Source organism: Macrobrachium rosenbergii, chromosome 58 (genome assembly GCF_040412425.1).
Source record: "Macrobrachium rosenbergii isolate ZJJX-2024 chromosome 58, ASM4041242v1, whole genome shotgun sequence".
Classification (NCBI taxonomy): domain Eukaryota; kingdom Metazoa; phylum Arthropoda; class Malacostraca; order Decapoda; family Palaemonidae; genus Macrobrachium; species Macrobrachium rosenbergii.
In genome coordinates this window covers 14342361-14363115 of record NC_089798.1, presented here as the reverse complement: position 1 = coordinate 14363115, position 20755 = coordinate 14342361, and the positions used below count along the sequence as shown (strand labels likewise).

General features: G+C 44.2%; 1 protein-coding gene across 12 annotated transcripts in view; it reads right to left on the bottom strand.

The window, feature by feature from the left end:
- Positions 1-20755, bottom strand: part of LOC136837314 (transcription elongation factor, mitochondrial) — a 250307-nt gene that overhangs the window by 146418 nt on the left and 83134 nt on the right. For 11 of the 12 annotated variants that reach the window (XM_067102072.1, XM_067102067.1, XM_067102075.1 and 8 more), the window contains one exon: positions 15313-15711. In XM_067102072.1, coding sequence (XP_066958173.1) covers positions 15313-15711 — 399 coding nt within the window. Of the gene's footprint in view, positions 1-15312; positions 15928-20755 lie in introns of all 12 variants that reach the window. The other variant, XM_067102078.1, reaches the window with a different exon arrangement.

Below are 20755 nucleotides of genomic sequence, written 5' to 3'. Positions count from 1 at the left end.
TTTATGTAGAGAGATTTAGACGACAGATCCAGGATCACTCTTTGCTGATCGGAGTCTTTTTGGGAACAGTGAATAGCCTGCCTTGAAACTTTAGGTGCCTTGCTTTCTTTATTGCTCGTTTGTTGAGCAATTCTGTTACGTAATCCTGTAGGATTGATGTGGGTGGCTGGTAAAATCTGGTTAGAGGGGAGGGTTCTTGATCCAGCTCCACCCCAGTCCCTTGGACACAATGCTGTGTGCCCAAGGGCTGAAGGTCCATTGGTCCCTGAACCAATACAGGCCACCGCCTACCTGTGTTCTCTCAGTGGGAGGGAGCGGGTTTACCTCCTCTACCACGTCCAGGTCTTCCTCTTTGGGTGGTGCTAGACCTTCCTCTGTGGGGACCTTGCCCCTTCCTCCCTTGCAACCCTATTGAGACCGTGAAAAATCCACGGCCCTCATATGTGGTGGGTTGTATGCTGGTGAGACACATAAGAGGGCGCAGCTGGTTGGACCAACACGTACTGTTGGGGTGGGCCTTAGAGGTAGATGGTTGGGCCACTGCCGAGACCGGGACGGCTTGAACTACCGCCTGATGGGGCCTCTTATGCCTCCTGAAGCGTTTGCCTCCTCTCGTCTGGGGGCCGGCCGATTCTGGAGTCTTGCGCTTATAAGTGGAAATTCCCCACCGAGAGCGCAGACTCTGATTGGCCCGTGTAGCCTCAGCCATGACGGATGTAACCTCTTCTTCAGGAAGAGGGTTAGGTCCCCAGATCGAGCTTTTTAACGAGCTTGTTAGGCTCGTGGCGGATAGCAGCATCAGCAAAATGAATTTTCTGCACTCCAGTCTGGCCATGATGAACTCATGCAAGTCCGACTGGAAGCTTCGCCAGGAAGGACTTAGCTAGGACCTGAAAAAAGGGTTCGTCTGAGCCGGAGACGGCAGTAGCTTCAGTAAGACAGCCGGAGCTCAAGGACCGGGCTAACTTAGTCGGGCCTCAAACTCCGATTTCAATAAAGATTCCGGCAGCTTAGGGAGCTGTTCACTAAACTGCGTGGAAGCGCAGAGGGGGTCCAGCTTCCCGACCGGTGAAAGTGGACGGGCGTCCACCCAGAACTCATTACTTCCTGGGAATACCAGGGAAGTAGGATCTGTTTCCCTTAATTGAGGTAAGGGATTACCTTCAAAGCATGCTCGGGCCGTAGCCAGAGCAACTTTGTCCATGCAAGGAGGTGGGAAGGTCTTCTCCCAGGGTGAACATCGTAAAATTGCCCTTGAAAGGGGTCAATTTTAGTGTTTACTGCCTGCCACTCCGTCAGAGTGGGCAGGGAGAGCCGGCTGAGCCTGGTCCCTAGGGATGATGACAGTCTCCCTAGGAACCTTGTTCTGACCGAATCCAGGCTTCTTCCAGTGAGCCTTCACGAAGCCTGGATAAGGGGCAAGAGATCGGGGGGAAGAACTCCAATTCCTCCAACCGTCTCGTGCCCAGACCCTCCACTGTAAGTTTGCCATCATGTTGGATGGCCCGGAGTGCGAACCGCCAAGGGTTACCGACATCAAACGGCGGGAGGTCCGCGGTGTCGGGGATAGAATACTGTGGTTCTGCGGAGGTTGGCGAGCAAAACCTGCCAGTATGTTGTCGCAATTGGCAAACTTATCGAGATTTTTCAAACCTAGAATCAGGTCCTCCGTGAAACTTTTGTAAAGTTCAGTGGCAAGGGCTTGTGCATCAAAGAAAGGTTGGCGAGGAGGGCTGGTTTTTGCAGCCCCTTACTCGCGCCCTGCTGCCGGAGGAACTAGATTTGCTCCCGGAGGCTACGGTCCTGAAACCTTAGCTCGACGGGGAAGGGGCGTGCCTTCTTGGAAGTCGAGGACTTGTAGCCTTAGCCTTCCATGAAGTCTTCAACTTGGGGATAGCAGACGGAGCTCTATCACCCAAGGAGAAGACTTCACAAACCCTTTAAAGAAGAAACTGATGAAGCAGGGAGTCAAACAAAGGGCCCGCCCCAACATCCTCACTTACCTCACCACTTACCACCTGGTCCTGCTCCATTATTCATCGGTTCCAGGTCGAGATTTAGGCGGCAACATCCTCCGAGACCCGGCGTATTTCTGATATCCACTTGAGGTGGCTGGCCGCATCCCGGATTTGTTGGATAATTGGGGTGGCAAGTTCTTCAGGCACTGCAGCCGCCACCTACGTGCGCCGGGTAAAGCAAGTCCCTCAACCTGGCGTCGAGGACGTAGGGGCTTCCCTGACGGAACATTCCTGCCGAACCCAGCCACCCAGGCCCGGAGGGATTCCAAGGCAGACTTCTTGGAAGCTTCGTCCGCCTGTAAGAAAACCAGCAGTTAGTGGAACGAAAAGTCAGACCGGGAATATAAACAATACACAACATGAGGAGCATGAACCGGAGGAAAAGAAGACTGTCACTTACCGACTCATCCTGGATGGTTGAACAGAGAGCAAAGCAAACCTCACAACCATCGGGGTGCCAAACAACCAGGTCGTCGAGTCGGACCGCACAACCAGCGTGGGTCCGGCATACTACGTGCCGTGGGGTTGTTGAAGGAGGCGGTACACCCGGCTCCTCACAGCGAACAGTCTGTAAAAATAAAAGTACATGAACCTCACACTCTAAGCAATCTAAAGCCGGCAAGGCCGAAACTCAACTACAACCGGAATACTCCGGCAGAGAAGAACACCTACTATAAACTGGGCCAATAAGCTTTAAATGCACAGAGTGGAAGGTAAGCAGGATTCAGACCCCAGAGGACTCCGGGGAATGAAGGGAGAAACCAGGAACTAACCATAAGGGCTGCCAGAAAAATATGAGCGGAGCCTCCCGGTGTAGGACCGGATTCACGCATATGGATAAACAGATTTATCTAAGATTAAAACAAAATAATAATAATAATAATAATAAAAATAACAAGTGATGGTAATACTCCGAGACGGAGGGTCCGCTTCACGTAAATGATAAAAACTTCCCACCCTTACCTCCCCGCCGGAGAAACAAAACGGGTAAAGTGTTCTATGTTCATAACATAGGCTGAAGAGCCACACATTTCACCCTAAATTGAGTCTGGATGAGGAGATGAGAGGTATGAGAAAGTGATTCGAACACGCTCGAGCAAACAAACCACCCACCCCACCACAGCGAAGCTGGGGACGGTATGGGAGGAGCGAATCCTCTACCAATAGGAGGAGTCCCTGAACTCGGAGAAAACGCCATCTAGCGTCATATTTTGCATGCAAAAGGCTGAGGGGGTAGTGGAGGAGTGAGGCTACCAGGAAGGGGACAGGAGACAGGGGGAGAACATGACACCCGCTTCAACTGCATCCTTCCCCCAAATGAACTTGGAAGGATAGCCTACTCCAGGAGCTACACAACCTGAAGCCCAACTCCTACCTAGGCGAAGCCTAATATGAACCTAACCTAATATAGGTTAGGAAAGAGTAGGTGTAAAAGGAGGAGGAACCAGCAGGGAGAGAAATTTGTGCCGAGATCCAACCGGGCCCCGAATGGGGGTTAAGGAGGCGACTAGCCTAGAGGAAACACATCCAAAGAACTCGATTCCCCCAAATGGAGGAAGAGAACTAAGGGGCTCACTCTAACCACCAGAAAAACGACCCGGAGGAAACAGCAACCAAAACTCCTCAACCTGATCTCTGCACCCAGGGCAAGGGGATGGAGCTTACACTACAAAATACCATCACACATAAACAATCAAAATCAAATTAAGTTCATAGGAGCGTAGCCTACCGGGGGAGAGGCCCATCTGAGGTAAACCACACAACCAAAAAAAAAAAAAAAAAATATATATATATATATATATATATATATATATATATACTAAAAATAAAAAGAAGAGCACCATCTTCAAGTATAAAATAATAGCCTACTGAAATTAAAATGAAAATGAACCCAACCTGTGGGGGTACTTGGACGGGCATCACTCCCTAAGAAAGGCCGATAGGCGATAATACAAAACAAAAACTAAAAAAGGAGGAGCCACCGAAGGAACCACCAGGAAGGAACCAAGGGGGTTAAAACCTATCTATAACGACGAGGAGACAACTCCAACCGAAAGAACAGAAGGAGTCGCCCGCGGGTCGACATGGTTGACGGGGACGCCGTGGCGTCATAAGAAGATCTCAATATTTATTGAAACACGAGACCAAAACAGCCAATAATAGTTCAAAAACACCACAAGAAGATGGTACTTAACTTAGAGATGGAAAAGGTGCTCGATGCCATTGCAGATGATGAAAAACAATCCAAAAAAGGGGACGAGCACACAAAAGAAACGAATGTATCACATGCTAGAAAATGGAATGAAGTAGGTGGCGCTGGTGTCGCCGTCCTGGCGTGGTGTTGAGTGGGAGCTGTAACGGCTCACCGCTCTTTTCGGGGTTTTGATAAGGAGAGATCTTTCAGTATATTTCCGTGGTAGTGGTATTTCACTCACCCTTCATTATACCGACGATCTTCCTAAAAGACGATCGACTGGGGTAGTAACCCCAGCTTTCCTGAAAGCTCTTTTTCTCTGGTATATCTAGCATTGTTATACCTAGAAATTCGTGCTGTAATGGAATTTCACCGGCTGACACGGGACTGGACTCAGAAATATAAATTTTACTAAGGAGAAATAAAATTAAATTTGAATATGCTTTTTACTTATCCAAATTAGAATAGAAAATATAAATATGTACAAAAAAGCTTTAACTATCTTAATTAATGCAAAAACAATGTAGTTGCAAGAATAAGGTTAATAACTGAACTAGAAACCATCACCTAAAATAACAAGATTTGGTGAAAAATTTTTCAACAAGGATGGTAAAAACAAAGCCAGGAGTGGATTGTGAAGTAACCCAAACCCAGTCAACAAGGTAGAAAGGATGGGAATACAAGCGAGGCAGGTAGGTGAGAGGTATACCAATTGGTAGGGCAAGCAAATTAAGCAAATTACAATATAATTACAATTACAAATTACAAATAACAAAATACAAATAATATAATATAATATTAGGCTGACTCTGGGGAAACAATGTTCCCTGCAGCGACAGCAGAAAATTTTAGAGCCTCCAAGGATTTAAGGTAGTGACGTTTAAAGACTCTAGGGGATTTCCAGCCCGTATATTTCTTAATTTCATCAAAATTCATATGTTGGAAATAATTAACTGGGGTGGCTACAGCCTGGATATGGACCTGGGGGATTGAATCCGGATTGGCTTGTTTAATAAAATAAAGTATTTGTTGTCTAATACCATTCAAGGAGATGGTTCCACCATTCTCTCTAACAAAAAGTGGACCTGAAGACCTCTGAGAGGTCCTTTCCAGGTAGGCTTTTAATGTAACCACCGGACATAGAGAAGGATCTTCCAGAAGAGGTATAATTTTCCAGGGAGACCACCTAATTAGAGGGTCTTCATTCTTAGCTAAAAACATTTGATCTGGAGAGAGTAGAACCTCTCCTGATGGGAGGAAATCCACATGATTCGACTCTCTAGAAAGGGCTGAAAGTTCAGAGATTCTAGCTCCTGAAGCCAGGCTAATTAAAAACAGAGTTTTTCTAAGAAGAGTCGAATAAGAGCAAGATTCATTATTTGTGTCTGAGGCCAATTTTAAAACGTCATTTAAAAACCAAGAAACCGTTTTAGGACGGGTTGTTGGTCTAAGACGGGCACAAGCTTTAGGAATAGATGAAAAATATGAATCCGTTAGGTCAATGTTAAATCCCCATTGGAATACTTTCTTTAAGGCGGATTTAGTTGTAGTAATGGTACTAGCCGCCAGACCTTTGTCAAAAAGGGCCTTAAAAAATGAGATCGTAAGATTTGTAGTCATAGTATGAACGTCTGATTCTTTCAGGAAGTTAGCAAGTTTTCTTACTGCCGAATCATACTGACGAAGAGTAGATTCTCTCTTATCTGATTCCAAAAACATTGTGTTCAGAGGATCAACATTAGCATTTTTCTGAGCCGTAAACTTCATGAAATCCATAAAGTTAGGGCATTCAGCATTCCTGAGGAAGCTGACACAGTCTGAGTTTGCACTACTTGGGTTAACACTGGATGAGGAATTTGCAAGGCTCTGAGTTTCAACTCTAACAGAAGGGGAAACCAGTTGCTCTTCGGCCAGTTGGGGGCTACTAAGGCTATTTGACCTTTGAATGACCTGAGTTTGTGTAAAACCTTCCACAGAAGATTTACTGGAGGAAATAGATAGACTTTCTGCCATTTGTTCCAGTCTATTGACATTGCGTCTGTAGCGTAAGCCCGAGGGTCCAGGTTCAGAGCTATATAACATGGGAGTTTGTGATTTGATTCCGTGGCAAACAGGTCCACCTGAAGCCCGGGAATCTGTTGGCAAATCCAATTGAAGGATTTCTTGTCTAGAGACCATTCCGATTCCAGAGGAGTCGTTCTTGACAGAGAATCTGCAATCACGTTCCTTACTCCTGACAGATGTGTGGCTGACAAGTGCCAATGATTTTTCATTGCTAATGAAAAGATTGCTATCATTACGTGATTTATGTGGCTTGTCTTGGAACCTCCCCTGTCCAGACAATGAACTATCACTGCACTGTTCAGAACTAATCTGACATGTATGTTCCTGGCCGGACGTAAGCGTTTCAGAGTCAAGAAAACTGCCATTGCTTCCAGAATGTTTATGTGGAAGTGACGAAAGGGGTTCGACCAGATTCCTTGAACTTTCTTGTATTGTGAGTAACCCCCCCAACCGGTCAGAGATGCGTCCGTGTGGATGATCAGGGCTGGAGGGGGAAATTGTAAGGGAATCGATTTGGAAAGACTTTTGGCCGTTGTCCAGGGCTAAGTCTTTTCTTTAAGATTGAGGTATGAGGAGACTTTGTCCCTGAATTTGCAATTGGCTCGCCTCCGCCACACTCGATTTATGTCCTTCAGTTTTGCTTTGAGGAGAAGGTCTGTTACTGACGCAAACTGAAGGGAACCCAGGATTCTTTCTTGAGTGCGACGAGAGGCTCCTTTGCACTTGAGAAACTGTCTTGTTGCTTTGGCTATCTCTTTGCATTTTGCTGGGAGAATCGAAAGTTTGTGGGTGCTTAAGTCCCACTGGATGCCCAGCCACTGAAATTTGGCTGCTGGGGTCAGACGAGATTTCTTTGTATTTATATGAAAACCTAGATACTCTAGGAACTGAATGACTATCTTGGTCGACTTCCGACATTCGGAGTCGCTGGAGGCCCAGATTAGCCAATCGTCTAGATAAGCCACGAGTTTGATACCTTGAGATCTCAGTTCCTGTACCACGGCTTCTCCCAGTTTGGTGAAGATCCTGGGTGCTATGTTGAGCCCGAAGGGCATTACCCTGAACGAGTAAGCCTGTCTTCCCAGTCTGAACCCTAGATAAGGGGAGAAGTTTCTTGCTATTGGCACATGATAATTGGCGTCTGTAAGATCTATAGAGGTGGTGACGGCCCCACGGGGAAGTAAGGTCCACACCTGAGAGACGGTCAACATACGGAACCTGTCGCATTGAATGTAAGAGTTTAGAGTTGATAGGTCTAAAATCACTCTTCTCTTGTCTGAGTCTTTCTTTGTACGCTGAACAAGCGTCCTTGAAATTTTAGATGTCTGACTTTCTTTATTGCCTTCTTTAAAAGGTCTTTTGCATAGTCTAACAGATCCGGTGTTGGAGTCTGATAGAACCTGACTAGTGGAGGGGGTCCCCCTACCCAGCTCCACCCTAGGCCCTTTGAAATAATACTGTGGGCCCATGGACTGAATGTCCAATGGTCCCTGAAGAGGCGCAATCTCCCACCTACCTGGGAGGCTCATTTAGTGGAGGGCTTATTATCTCTGCCTCCTCTTGAGCCTCTACCTCTGAACTGAGCCTGGGCTTCCTTCCTCTACCTCTCTGAATTGCGGTAGCCCTGTAGGGTTGGCGAGGAGACATAAGTTGTTGAACCAGCAGGATGGTGGGCTGGTCGGTTCAGCAAAACTTGATGTCCCTTGGAGGTGGAAGGCTGAGCAATTTGGCCTACCAGAACTGCCTGAACAATTGTCTGGGTCTGGGGTGCCTTGTAAGGGTGGAACCTCCTAGATCTCTTCCTGCCTTTGGGTTGGGGCCCCGAAAACTCTGAAGACTTCCTCTTAAAAGGGAGTCCCCAACGAATCCTTAGATTTTGATTAGCCCTTGAGGCCTCACTAATCACCGAGTTCACCATGTCCTCGGGAAAGAGGTTGGTCCCCCAGACAGAGGATTTTATGAGTTTGTTTGGCTCGTGACGGATGGTAGCGTCGGCCAGAACAAATTTTCGGCAGTTCCTTCTTGCCACTATAAAGTCAAATAAATCACTCTGGAACGAGGCCAGAAGTGATTTAGTCAGGATCCTGAACAGAGGTTCGTCCTTATATACAGCAGATGTCAACTCCGCCGAGGTGACGGAATTGATGGACCTGCTGAGACGGCACCTAGCCTCATACTCAGCTTTGATCAGGGACTCCGGAATCCTGGGTAATTGCTCACTAAAGAGATTCGAAGCGCACTCCGGATCTAGTTTACCCACAGTAAAGGTTTCCGGAGCTCCAGCCCAGCATTCTAAGTCTGCTGGGAAGAGAAGAGAGGTAGGCTCCGTCTCACGAAGTTGTGGCATCGGCTTCTCCTCTGTTCGGCCTGAAGGGTTAACTCCGCTACTTTGGAGGTGCAGGAGTTGGGACATCCTCATTTACGGTAAACATCATAAAACGACCTTTATGAGGGGTCAATTTAGTGTTCATACACTCCCAGTCAGATAGGATCCTAACCCATGCCGACTGCGCTGGTCCCTAGGAAAGATCACTGTTTCTTTGGGAACCTTATCTTCCCTTACCAGGGCTTCCTCGAAAGCCGAGCATACCCGGGAAGGAAAAACAAGATCCGCCGGGAAGAACTCGTAATCTTCCACAGGGCGGGTGCCACAACCTTCGATGGTTAATTTACCATTAGCGAAGGGGGCATTGAAAGCGAGACGCCAAGGGTTACAATCCTCGTAAGCTGGCAGCTTAGAGGCGTCTGGGATAGCATAAGTCTGTTGCTGTACCGGACCTGAACTAACCAGTCCGGCCAGCGACTCCTCTTGCGTCTTCAGTCTCTCCGCCAGCCAAGGATTGAACATACTTCCCTGACGACTCAAGGCTCGAGGCAAGATCGCGAGACATTGCCTCAAACTGAGAAGAGACCTGTTCAGAGAGCATCTTCATCACTGACTCCGCGAAGGTTTCAGGGTCAAAGTCAGGTTTTCTAGACCTGCTTGACTTCGTTCTCGACCCCTTAGAAGGGGGAGTAGCCTTCTGGGAAGAAGTCGAAGGTTTGGGAGTCAATGATAACTTGGCGGAGCTTGGTACAGATGGGGTTTTCGGGGTTTAGACAATTTGGGTAAAGCCTTCGTCTTCATAGTGGACTTCACCTTGGGGATCACCGACCCCAAATGGGTCCCCAAGGTGGAGCCCTTAGAGAATCCTTGAAAGGATGAAGACGAAGACACAGGTGAGATGAAAGACAAAGGATTAACGGATCTACCTGCCTCACTTAAATCCCTACCTTCCTCCTCTGGGTCGATGGCCATCGGCTCGATGTCCAGATTGATGTTGGCCACTTCCTCGGTCACTTCACCGCATAGCTCTTGATCTTCTGGTGAGACCTGGGTCTCAAGCCTAATCTTGTTGATCAGAGGTTCTGCCACTTCGGGGGGCTACAGCTGCAGAGGCTCTAGCATTAGGATAGAGAATATTACAGATATCCTCAGCCAGCACATAGGGGCGCCCCTGACCAACGTTGCGACCGAAGCCGCCAACCCAGATCTTCAAAGTCACCAGAGACGAGACTTGACGGGACCGAGGGACCTGTTAATCAAATACAATGTCAATAAAAGGGATTGACAAGGATACTATCTTATATCAATTATACATAGAATTGCTTGAAACGACCGCGTGTTGGTAAATCAAATTGAAGGTTAACGTACCAAATCATCAATCACATCGGAGTAGAGTGCGTAGCACACATCGCAGCCATCTGGGTGCCAGACGAGATGGTCGGCGACCTCGACTGCACAGCCAGCATGCGACCTGCATGCTACGTGGCCACAGGGTTGCTGCAAATATGCATTACAGCCTGGCTCCTGGCAATGCACCACCTACAATAAAATTTGATACGAGTATCTAAAATAGGCGCCGGAACAGCTAAACTAATAAAACTTAAAGTAATAATATTCCTCTACACGCCGGAGTTGAGAACTGTGGTTACGGCGGAACTCTCCAAGGGGCCAAACCTGAGTCAGATCACGCCGGAAAGCAATTCCGTTGACGCCGGAGCGTCACGAAAATTAACCACATGCACAGAAATCAACAACCAGGGAGGACTAGTCGCTGGAGCGAAGGTTCGGACTGAATCACCGAACACCACTCACAGAAACTACAGAAATAATAAAAGTAATATAACAGTAATATAAAAAATACTCATTCCGGCTCCTCTACAATTCCGCCGTAAACAAAGCAACGACGCTCAAGCAATAGTCTGACTAGGAACTAAGGCGAGCTAACGATAGCTGCCGGAACAAGTCCGGATGACGGAATGGTAGAGAAGCAGGAGCAGAACAAAAATACGATTACTACCAACAATATTCATCTCAGCTCCTCTCCAATTCCGCCATAAACAAAAGGCAACGACGCTCAAGCTAAAGTTCCTACTAGAAGCTAAAGCGAGCTAACGATAGCCACCGGAACAAGTCCGGATGGCGGAATGGCGGAGAAGTGGGAGTTGAAAACCTGGCAACAACAACAGGTCAGGTGCCTAGGCACCTTCCACAAAGTGTCATCTCAACCGAAGGGGCAAATGAGCTTCGCTCTAAAATGCCCCAAAGGGAGAGTCAAGAAAATAAAGACTGATATAATGGGGGTGAGATAATGAGGCGAAAAGATAACAGTAATATCTATCGCCTAGCCTAACCTCCCGAAGACAACTCCTGGACAGGTAGGCTAGGACGCGCCAAAATAACGAACGAGAAAGAGCGCTAGCACCGAACCGCACCTTCCGAGATTGAAGAATCAACTGGTCAGGGAGGAAGGGCCTGCACCCAAACTCGAACGAAGGCCACCCAAGAAAACCTTACCTACTTAGGCCTATAAGCCAAAGAAGGAAGGAAGACTGGGGCCAGCTTAGCCTACCTTCCGAGAATCAGCAAAGCCAAACTGGTCAGGTAGGCTAATAAACACCACCCAAATCAGACTCAAGAATACTGGTACATAATTAAATGAAATGGTATAATAACACATTTAACAAATGCACCTACGTAAGGCATATAAAGGAAAGCTAGGCTAGGCCCCACTTTCAACTATCTAAAATATAATAATAATAGCCGATCGCGCCAGATCGAGCGAAAATTGAAACTATCATTAACAGGATCATAATAAATTAATATTCAATCGTCTAAAACAAAAGAAGATATTCACATGATAAAGCTGTGGACAGCCGCCACGAACGAACACGAAATGGCGGCCGATCAGGCATAAATAACAAACGGGATTTAATTAACCCGATCGAGTCCCAAAACATTCAAAATTGAATACTCAACTTGGAAGAAGATGCGCCTTGATCAACGGAAGCCATCATGGAGAAACAAAATAACCCTCAAAGAGAAAAAGATGCAGAATTGGCACCACGAAAAACCAACGTGAGTTGTTTTCAAAGCATGTTATAAGCGGATGGTGCATTATGGGTAGAATTAGTAGTAGCGAGTGGTGAAGGACCGTTGTATTGGCACCTCTTAGGTAGAGGGGTTTTGGAGAGGAGGAATCTATTGGGTTAAGCATCTGTGGTAGTGGCTTCCACTCGCTCCTAGATGACATACTGACATCCTATAAGGATGTATCAAACCAGAGGTAGTAACTCTGGCATCCTATTAGCTGTATAGCTTTTTCTCTGGTATATCTAGCAATATTTATACCTAGAAATGTGTGCTATATAAGGACATTTCACTCAGTGACACAGGGCGATCCCAGAAATACAATTTAGTAAAGAAAAATTTTACCCAACTGTAGTAGTTCTACTTACTATCCATGTATGATTACAAAATATGTCAAACACACAAAAATCATACAATATAAAATAAGACTATAAAGATTTGTGTCCCTCTGTGTCTCTGGTACAATATATATATTGACATTTATTTAATGCAATAGAATAGGCTACTGTACCTAATACAAAAATGTAGTTTTATATACATATATTTTTCAGACTGCCAATATATGTATACATACACATGTATTGCTTTAAGGTAAACTATGCACTTACTGTGCATTTGCTTGCCCTCTCTCTCTCTCTCTCTCTCTCTCTCTCTCTCTCTCTCTCTCTCTCTCTCTCTATCTCTCTTTTTTCTCTTTCATTTATACATTTTTAAATTCCCCTCACAACTTTGTCTAAAAATAACAATGAGAGAGAGAGAGAGAGAGAGAGAGAGAGAGAGAGAGAGAGAGAGAGAGAGAGAGAGAGAGAGAGAGAGAGAGAGAGTAAATATACACTAAGTGCATAAATTTACCTTAAAGCAATACATATGTGAATGTATCACACATTCACAGACAGAAAAATACAGTATATATATGTAAAGAGAGGAGGAGGGACAACCACAATAAGTACAGAGTTTATCTTGTTATGATGCATGCATGCATGTGCAAGTGCAAGTACATGTACAAATATATGTCCATATGCCGCCATACATAGAGAGATGCCACAGTAGGCAAGCAGTGTTCTGTAACATGATGTTCGTTTATGCATAGAAATGTTGACATGGACAGACTGAAAAATATATATATATGTAACATTACATTACTGTATGAAATACAATAATGTACTGCAGCAGATAATGTCAATAAAAATACTGTACAAGAGAGAGTGGGAGAAGCACCAAAGATCGTGTGTAGTGTTCTCTAACATGATGCTTGTGTGTGTATAATCATGCACATGTACAAAGACTAGAAAAATAATCACATTACAGCTAAAAATCTTACTTTGAAAACAACAAACTAATTCTAAACCTTTGATTAATAATGATTTCCGATTCTGTAGTGTAAACTTAACAATGTACAGCAGACAGATTACATGTGTAACTATTGTACATGGTACACCGTAATTAGAACTTTTAACACATAAGAATAAATAACCAAACATACTTTACTCGCAAAACTAAAAACAAAAAGTACAAAATAGATTTTTTTTCCTTGCCAGATGCATCTGGTTAGCAATGAAATCCAATAAGCTGAGGTCCATCAAGTTTAAGTGCCATTTCAGCAAACAATAATAAGTGGAAATTTCTCATGTGAACCCTCACATCTGGGGATAGATTTGTGTACATCAGAGATCTAGATGCACCAGACACCACCAAAAGGTTCACATGATCACCCACATACAGGTCACCATGGTACTCAGCAAAGGAAGAGTCTGAGACATAAATACGTATACAGGGAGACACTGGCTTATGAGTACATTGTCAATTCTCCTACAGCAAACACCCTACCTACTGGTGAATGAATGAACTCACCAACCCCCAAAGAAAAATGGTGCTCACTTGAAGACTGAAGGAACTTCTGATGAGAGGGCTTCAGAGACCTCCTCCTCTTCTCCTTCCTATGGGAGGAGGAGGAGGAGGAGGAGGAGGAGGAGGAGGAGGAGGAGGAGGAGGAGGAGGAGGAGGAGGAGGAGGAGGAGGAGGAGGAGGAGGAGGAGGAGGAGGAGGAGGAGGAGGAGGAGGAGGAGGAGGAGGAGGAGGAGGAGGAGGAGGAGGAGGAGGAGGAGGAGGAGGAGGAGGAGACATGTGCTTGCTTTCTTCACCTTATGCCATCCACGATTCTTACTCTCCTTGGCTTGTCAAGGTAGGAAACAGCGTCAGACTTTTTCTGCATACCTAACCGTAAGTAAAAACAGGTGAAGAGTACAGGAAAGTTACTATATTTTGTAAGTAAAAAAGGAGACAGGTTCATGAACACACTCAGAAAACCCTTTGTCAACCCTAACTGTGGCATACATCCCCCACAGGTGAGTAAATGCTGTTGTCAGTACCCAAAGAAAAAAAGAACTCACTCAAAGTCCAACAAAACTTCTGTAATAGGGCTTCAGAGACCTCATCTTCTTCCCACAAAAGGCAGAAGAGGAGCAACAGATAGAACAGAGCAGAAGTATAGCCTGTACTCGAAACAGCACACACATACACATACACCCTCAGCTCAGCAATATCAGAGAGTGCAGGATGGTTATCTACCTTATGAGGGTTACAGTAACATCACATACATAGAGCAGCTAAACTCCTGTTTACACCCTTTGCATACTTTATGATGGTTACAGCAACACCAAGGACATAAAACAGCTAAGCACCTGTTTACACTCTCTACACCTTTCATTGTTCGCTTTTCTTTTTCAAATCCATGCTGGACACAAAAACAAACACACATACAATAAAAAAAGATTAAAAATGTTCAAAGATGGCAGTCAGCAAAAGAATGACAAGACATCCTCACTTGATACCATCCAAAGAAAAAGTGATGGCAGATAAGTGGGGGTTTTTCCATTCACCTTCCTGCCACCAGTTAGTTACCATGTTATCAAGTTTCAATAAACAATTCCAGCTTGTGCTGAAGGATACTCCTACACACAAAGCACTGGTTTGTATCTCCATAGGAACAAACACAATTACAGCAAAGAGTAAGACAAACTAATTTAATATAATACTACCTGGCAACAAAACCATTTTACTTTAATCATAAAAAGGTAAAACCTAAAGTTAGCAATGAACCAAACAAAAGCTAACATTGAAGAAAACTAGAAGACAAAACCTATACTGTAGAAATACATACCAACTGCTATACATGAAGCTTAACAAACTCTTGACAGACTACATCAGGCCAGATGGGAACCAGTTGTTAGTTAATTAGTAGTTCTAGGTTGTTAATCAGCTGTTAAATTTACCATATCTAAGGAAGTGAATGTAAAATTGCTAATCACCTAATCTTGTAAACAAAAACAAACAATGCAAGGATTGGAAACAAAATAAATGAACTGAATAAAAAGAATTTTCAAAAAGAAAAAGTTATCTGCCCATGCTTGAGTAGTCCCACTGGCTGACTGCTGTCTTTTTTCTTTATTTCAGGAATGACTACAAAAACTGGGATGATTTCTTGACCAAGACATGGGCTAATTATAGGTACAATAGGATACTGTGCTTCAGAATTATTCAAAATGATAGTCTACAATTCTGAAGGAACTTCATGGAGAAATCTGGCCTTATTCTAGTCTAAAAACTCTAATCTAAAAACTCACCTTAATAATCTGAGGTTCAACTCTGGGCTTCACAAGTTTTTTAAAAATTAAAACTTTTGACTGTACAAATTCCTCTTCTTTGAGTATTTGACTGGGTTTCTCATTTAATACTTTGTCACAAATATTTTCCACATTTTTCAAACCAAATCCATCTATATTTAAAAGCTGTGATACATTTTGAAAGGTGCCAAGTTGTGATCTGCCTTTTATCAGTTTCTTTGCCATCCCTTTTGTTATTTTAAATTCAAAAAAGGCTTCTTCTGAAGAATGATTTAAAATTTCCAATATCCTTTGTGTTTCTTCTGCAGAATAACTGAACTCATATTGTGTTAAATCATACACTTTAGTAGTCTGCTTTCCTGTGTGTTCTTTGGTGGAAAAGCCATGATTCTGCAGAACCTGGAAGAAAATGACATTTCTATAATAAAATAAAGTTTTATATATACTTACCAAACAATTATTAGCTAACACCTTCCTACCACAGCAGACCAAAAATTCAAATTTCGCGGTGGCGCTACCATCGCTAGTATAGGTGACAGGGTCCCACCCACTACCAGGACTGACAGGTACAACTCAGCGGGAAACATCAATTCGTTTGAGCCAAAATATGTCCATCTGTGGGAAAGGAGGGAGGGCTACGATTATGTAATTGCTTGGTAAGTATATATAAAACTTTATTTTATTATAAAAATGTCATTTTTATATAAGTGATTTACCAAGCAATTGCATAGCTGACTCCACACTGAGAGGAGGTGGGTTAGATGGACATAAAACTAATCCAAAACATTAAGAGATAATGACTTTGAACTTGAAGTCTGCTAGCATTGAGACAATACTTGTTGTACCTTGCCTGGTTAGAGAGCTGCTACAGGCAACTACTACCTCTGGTCGGTGCTCATCTTAACATGTAGAGGGCATAGTGTATTGGCCAGAGTTGCCCCTACTTCAGTGGGTACTTTGCAGCTATGGAGGTACACAGGTGGCTGACAAAGACAAAAGGAGGTGCCCTTGCCCTGGGCATGACCAGAATAAAAAACAACAGTGTCACCTACACCACAATAAAAACTAGACAAACAACACCCCAACCATAAAAAATCTGGTGGTTACTCCAGGTACACTTGTGCCCCCAGGCTTCCCAACAACTCAACACCTAAAAAAACCAAGGTGCTTCCTGTGCTTCCTATGCTTCCTCTCCCAACACCACGCCAGCATGGATAAAGGCCCTAACATACTACAATTATCAAACACTGCTTCCACGTCTTTCAGGTAGTGCGAAGCAAACACAGATTTTGATCTCCAAAAAGTCGATTGGAGAATGGAAGACAACCACATATTATGACGGAACGCAAGAGAAGTGGCAACGACTTGAACCTCATGAGCCTTTCAAGACCCTCTTGAATCTGAGAAGATCTGGATAAGACGCCCTGCAGATGTAGAGAGCGGGTGAGATGAGTTTCTCACTGAACACAGAGGTTGCAAGAGTAAGTCTCTCTTCTCAGTCCTGCAGATTCCGCAAGGCCCTCCAGGGCAAAGAATCTTCTCTTCCGGCCCAAGAATCTTCTCCAAGTTCTTAATAATAAATGAGCGGGGACAGGGGTGAGAAAAGTCCTCGTTCTTAGTGAGGAAATCAAGTGAAAAAGAGCAAACTGTGCCTCCTTGCGCAAAACCAACTTTCTTATCCATTGCTTGGAGTTTGCTTATTGCCTCACTGTAGCCAGCACTACAAGAAAGAGAGTCTTCTGAGTGAGGGACTTAAAGGAGGCAGAATGAAGAGGTTCAAAAGAGAAGCTCACAAGCCACTTTAAAAGCATGTCCAAATTCCAAGGGACTGAAGAGAGATTGTGTGTCTTGGAGGTCTCAAAAGAACTGACAAGATCGCTAATATCTTGGTTCATACACAGGTTAAGGCCTCTGTGCTTGAACAGTGAGCTAAGCATAGCCCTATATCCCTTAATTGTAGAGGGTGACAATCTCCTAACAGTCTTGAGAAAGAGCAAGACGTCCGCAATCTGGGCTACAGAGGTTTCAGAAGAAGAGACATGATTTTGTGCACACCATCCTCTGAACACTGTCCACTCGGACTGGTAGAGCTGGCTAGAAGAAGCTCTTCTACATCTAGCAATAGCTTCTGCAGCCCTACGGGAAAATCCTTTTGCTCTGATGAGGTTCCTGACAGTCTGAAGCCTGCCAGGGCCAGAGCGGACAACCCTTGATGGTACCTGTGAAAATGTGGTTGTTTGAGCAGTGACTGTTCTCATGGAAGAAGCCTTGGAAAATCCACAAGAAGTCTCAGCAGGTCCAGAAACCACTCCTTCCTCAGCCAGAAGGGAGCGACTAGTGTCATTGAGACGTCCCAATCCTGACATTCCTGACAAGTAATCTCCCCATTACAATCTTGTCCCCTACATTTAATACATTTAGTATGAGAATCATACATAATTTTACTTAATCTAATTTTACATCCCTCGGTGCAGAACCGAACGCTAGAAGAACTAGAATCTGACTTGGCAAAATAGTGAGAAAATTACAAAATAACCTAATAATTCACTAATTGCAAAAAAGGCCACTCAAAATCTGAATGCGTCACCAAAATACAGGAAAACAATCCAACAAATGACATAAGGTACTGCCCAAAAACCACTGATGTCGATGGGGAGCCGGCAGACACAAATTGATGTTTCCTGCTAAGTTGTACCTGTCTGCACTGCCTTGTAGAGAGTGAAATTTGGGTTTTGATCCACAATGGTAGGACAGCTGTTGTGGTGTTGCCTTGAGTAAGTCACTTATATAAAATTTCATAATTTTATAAGCATAAGAGCGCTGGTCATTTCAACACAGACCATCAATTTGCAATAGCCTAATCTACAGTAACACTACCTCCAGACACTACACAGAACAAGAAGAGCCAACCCCATTTCAACCTGTCTCAGTATACACCTGGTCCCTAAAACCCTCCAGTAGTGAAAAATTACATTTTTATAACAAAATAAAGTCTTTATATATACTTAGCTATTAGTTTCTCTTAACTGGCAGCTAGAATTTTGAAATTGTGGGAAGACTACTTTTGTTTTGGTTAGGTGAGTGACCCTGCACCACTTTCAGGGTCAGAGAGGAACCATTAGCAAAGGGGCTCAATATGTTTATGTCTGCCCAACCATGCGAGGGGAGGAAATTTGATCATGTAATTACTTGGTAAGTTATATAGAAACTTTACTTTAAAAATGTCATTTTTATATAAGATTGAGAAAACCTGTACAGTCAAGACATAGCTGAACCCACATTATAGGGGTGGGATCCTAACACATTAAAATTAGTAATGTAAAGAAACAGAATGCTCATTTGGGACTTAGTTAAAATTTATCAAGGTTCCTAATCTGTTGAGGGAGCTGCTAAAGGGTCCTTTGTTGTGAAAGTACTGCCTCTGGGTGGCTCTCATCTCAACACATAGAAGCCAGTCAGCCAGGAAGAGTCACATTGATCCCAAAGAAGATGAAGCTTTGTTGCAAAGGAGTGTCCGATTTGGGTAAAGATCTGTGGGGCTGTGGACCCTGGGCACAGTGCCCAGAAAAACACAGCCATGGAATAAATAAAAACAAAAACACAATCACCTCTCATAGCCAAACGTTACAGCATAAAATATGCATCCTGGATAAAAGCTGGTGACCACTCCAAGTCATCCTGATGGAGAGAAGACATAACAGGCTGGTTTCGACCACCATGAATCAAGGTGAGAAAAAAGGAAGGATGAAGCGCTGACATCCAAAACTCCTTCTCCCAACACCATACCAGCAATTGAAATAGAACCCAAAGTACTGCAGTTTTCATAGACATTTTCAATGTCACGCAAATAATGAGCTGCAAACCCAATTTGCATTTCCAACACATGTTTGTATGATAGAGGCAATAAACAAATTACTGTATGCCTAAAAGCCAGGGACATGGCAACTACCCTTACCTCATACACTCTGACTTTCACTATGGGCAATGTATCTTCGTCAATTTGCGAGTGTGCTCCTAGAGTTAAATCCTTAATGAAAAATGCCAAGGCATTTTTCGAAAGAGGGCTAGAAGGATCCTTAACTGAGCACCAAAGGTTGCTCAACAGCCCACGGATCTTTTCCGTTCTCAGTAAATAGTATCTTAATGCCCTTACAGGGTAAAGGGTTCTCTCTACTTCGTCTGGACCTAGGATATCTATTAAACTTTTAATAACAAATGAGCGAGGCCAGGAGTTGGCAGGGGACTCATTCTTAGCTAAGAATCCTAAGGTAAATGAGCAGATTGCATTACCTTGAGAGAATCCAACCTTTTATCCAAAGTGTGAAGCTCACTGACTCTCTTGGCTGTTGCTAACGCTACTAGGAACAGAGTTTTCCTAGTAAAGTCCCTTAAGGAGAGAGATTGCAAAGGTTCAAAACGTGGTTGCAACAGCCACTTCAGTACTACGTCTAAATTCCAGGCTACTAGCCTATCTTCTTTTTGCTTGGTCGTATCAAACGACTTGATAAGATCAGAAAGGTCCTTATTAGAGGAGAGATCTAAACCCCTATGTCCAAACACAGAGCTCAACATTGCTTTGTAGCCTTTATTGGCTGAGGTAGAAAGGTTCCTGGTAGACTTCAAATATAGAAGGAAATCACCGATTTCCGCTACACAAGTCTTAGAAGACAAGGTGTTGTTTCTCCTGCACCAGTCACGGAAGACTGTCCACTTGGCTTGAGTAAACTTTACTCGAGGAAAGTTGTCTACAACGAGCAATAATGCATCACACTTTACTCGAGGAAAGTTGTCTACAATGAGCAAAGCAGAAACTGCAAGTGTGTTTGAAGGCACTTTTCACTGGCACACCAATCTGTAGGCAGTCTGAATGCAGTCACAGCCAGAGTGGACAGTCCTTGATGGAACCTTCTGAAATGCAGTTGTCTGAGTAGACTGGGTTTTTGAGGAAAATCCACAAGAAGCTCCAGCAAGTCTGGGAACCATTCTCCCGCTGGCCACAATGGGGCTACTAACGTCATCTTTACATTCCGATGATTTTGGAACTTGTTTAATACTTCTCTCACCATCTTGAATGGGAGAAAGGTGTTAAGATCCATGTTTGACCAAGCCAAAACCATCGCTAATCTGTCAGCCCAAGCTTGTACTCTGGCGAACAATAGGGGGATGATTTTTGCGGTTCAAACAGATCTAGAATCAGTCTTCCCACAGCTTCCACAACTCTATGCAAACCAGAGGGTCTAGAGTCCACTTACTACTGGGGAGAACTTGTTTCAACTGAGTCCATCTGCTAAAACACTGCACAGTTGAATGAATCTACGTTAGGATCTGGGTTCTATTTTGATCCGCCATCAAATGAGAAGGGCTCTTCTGCTTGGCAAAGGAGAAAGAATGATATCTTGTTTCCTATACTGTATAAGACAGAGCCATGGTGTTGTTTAAGATG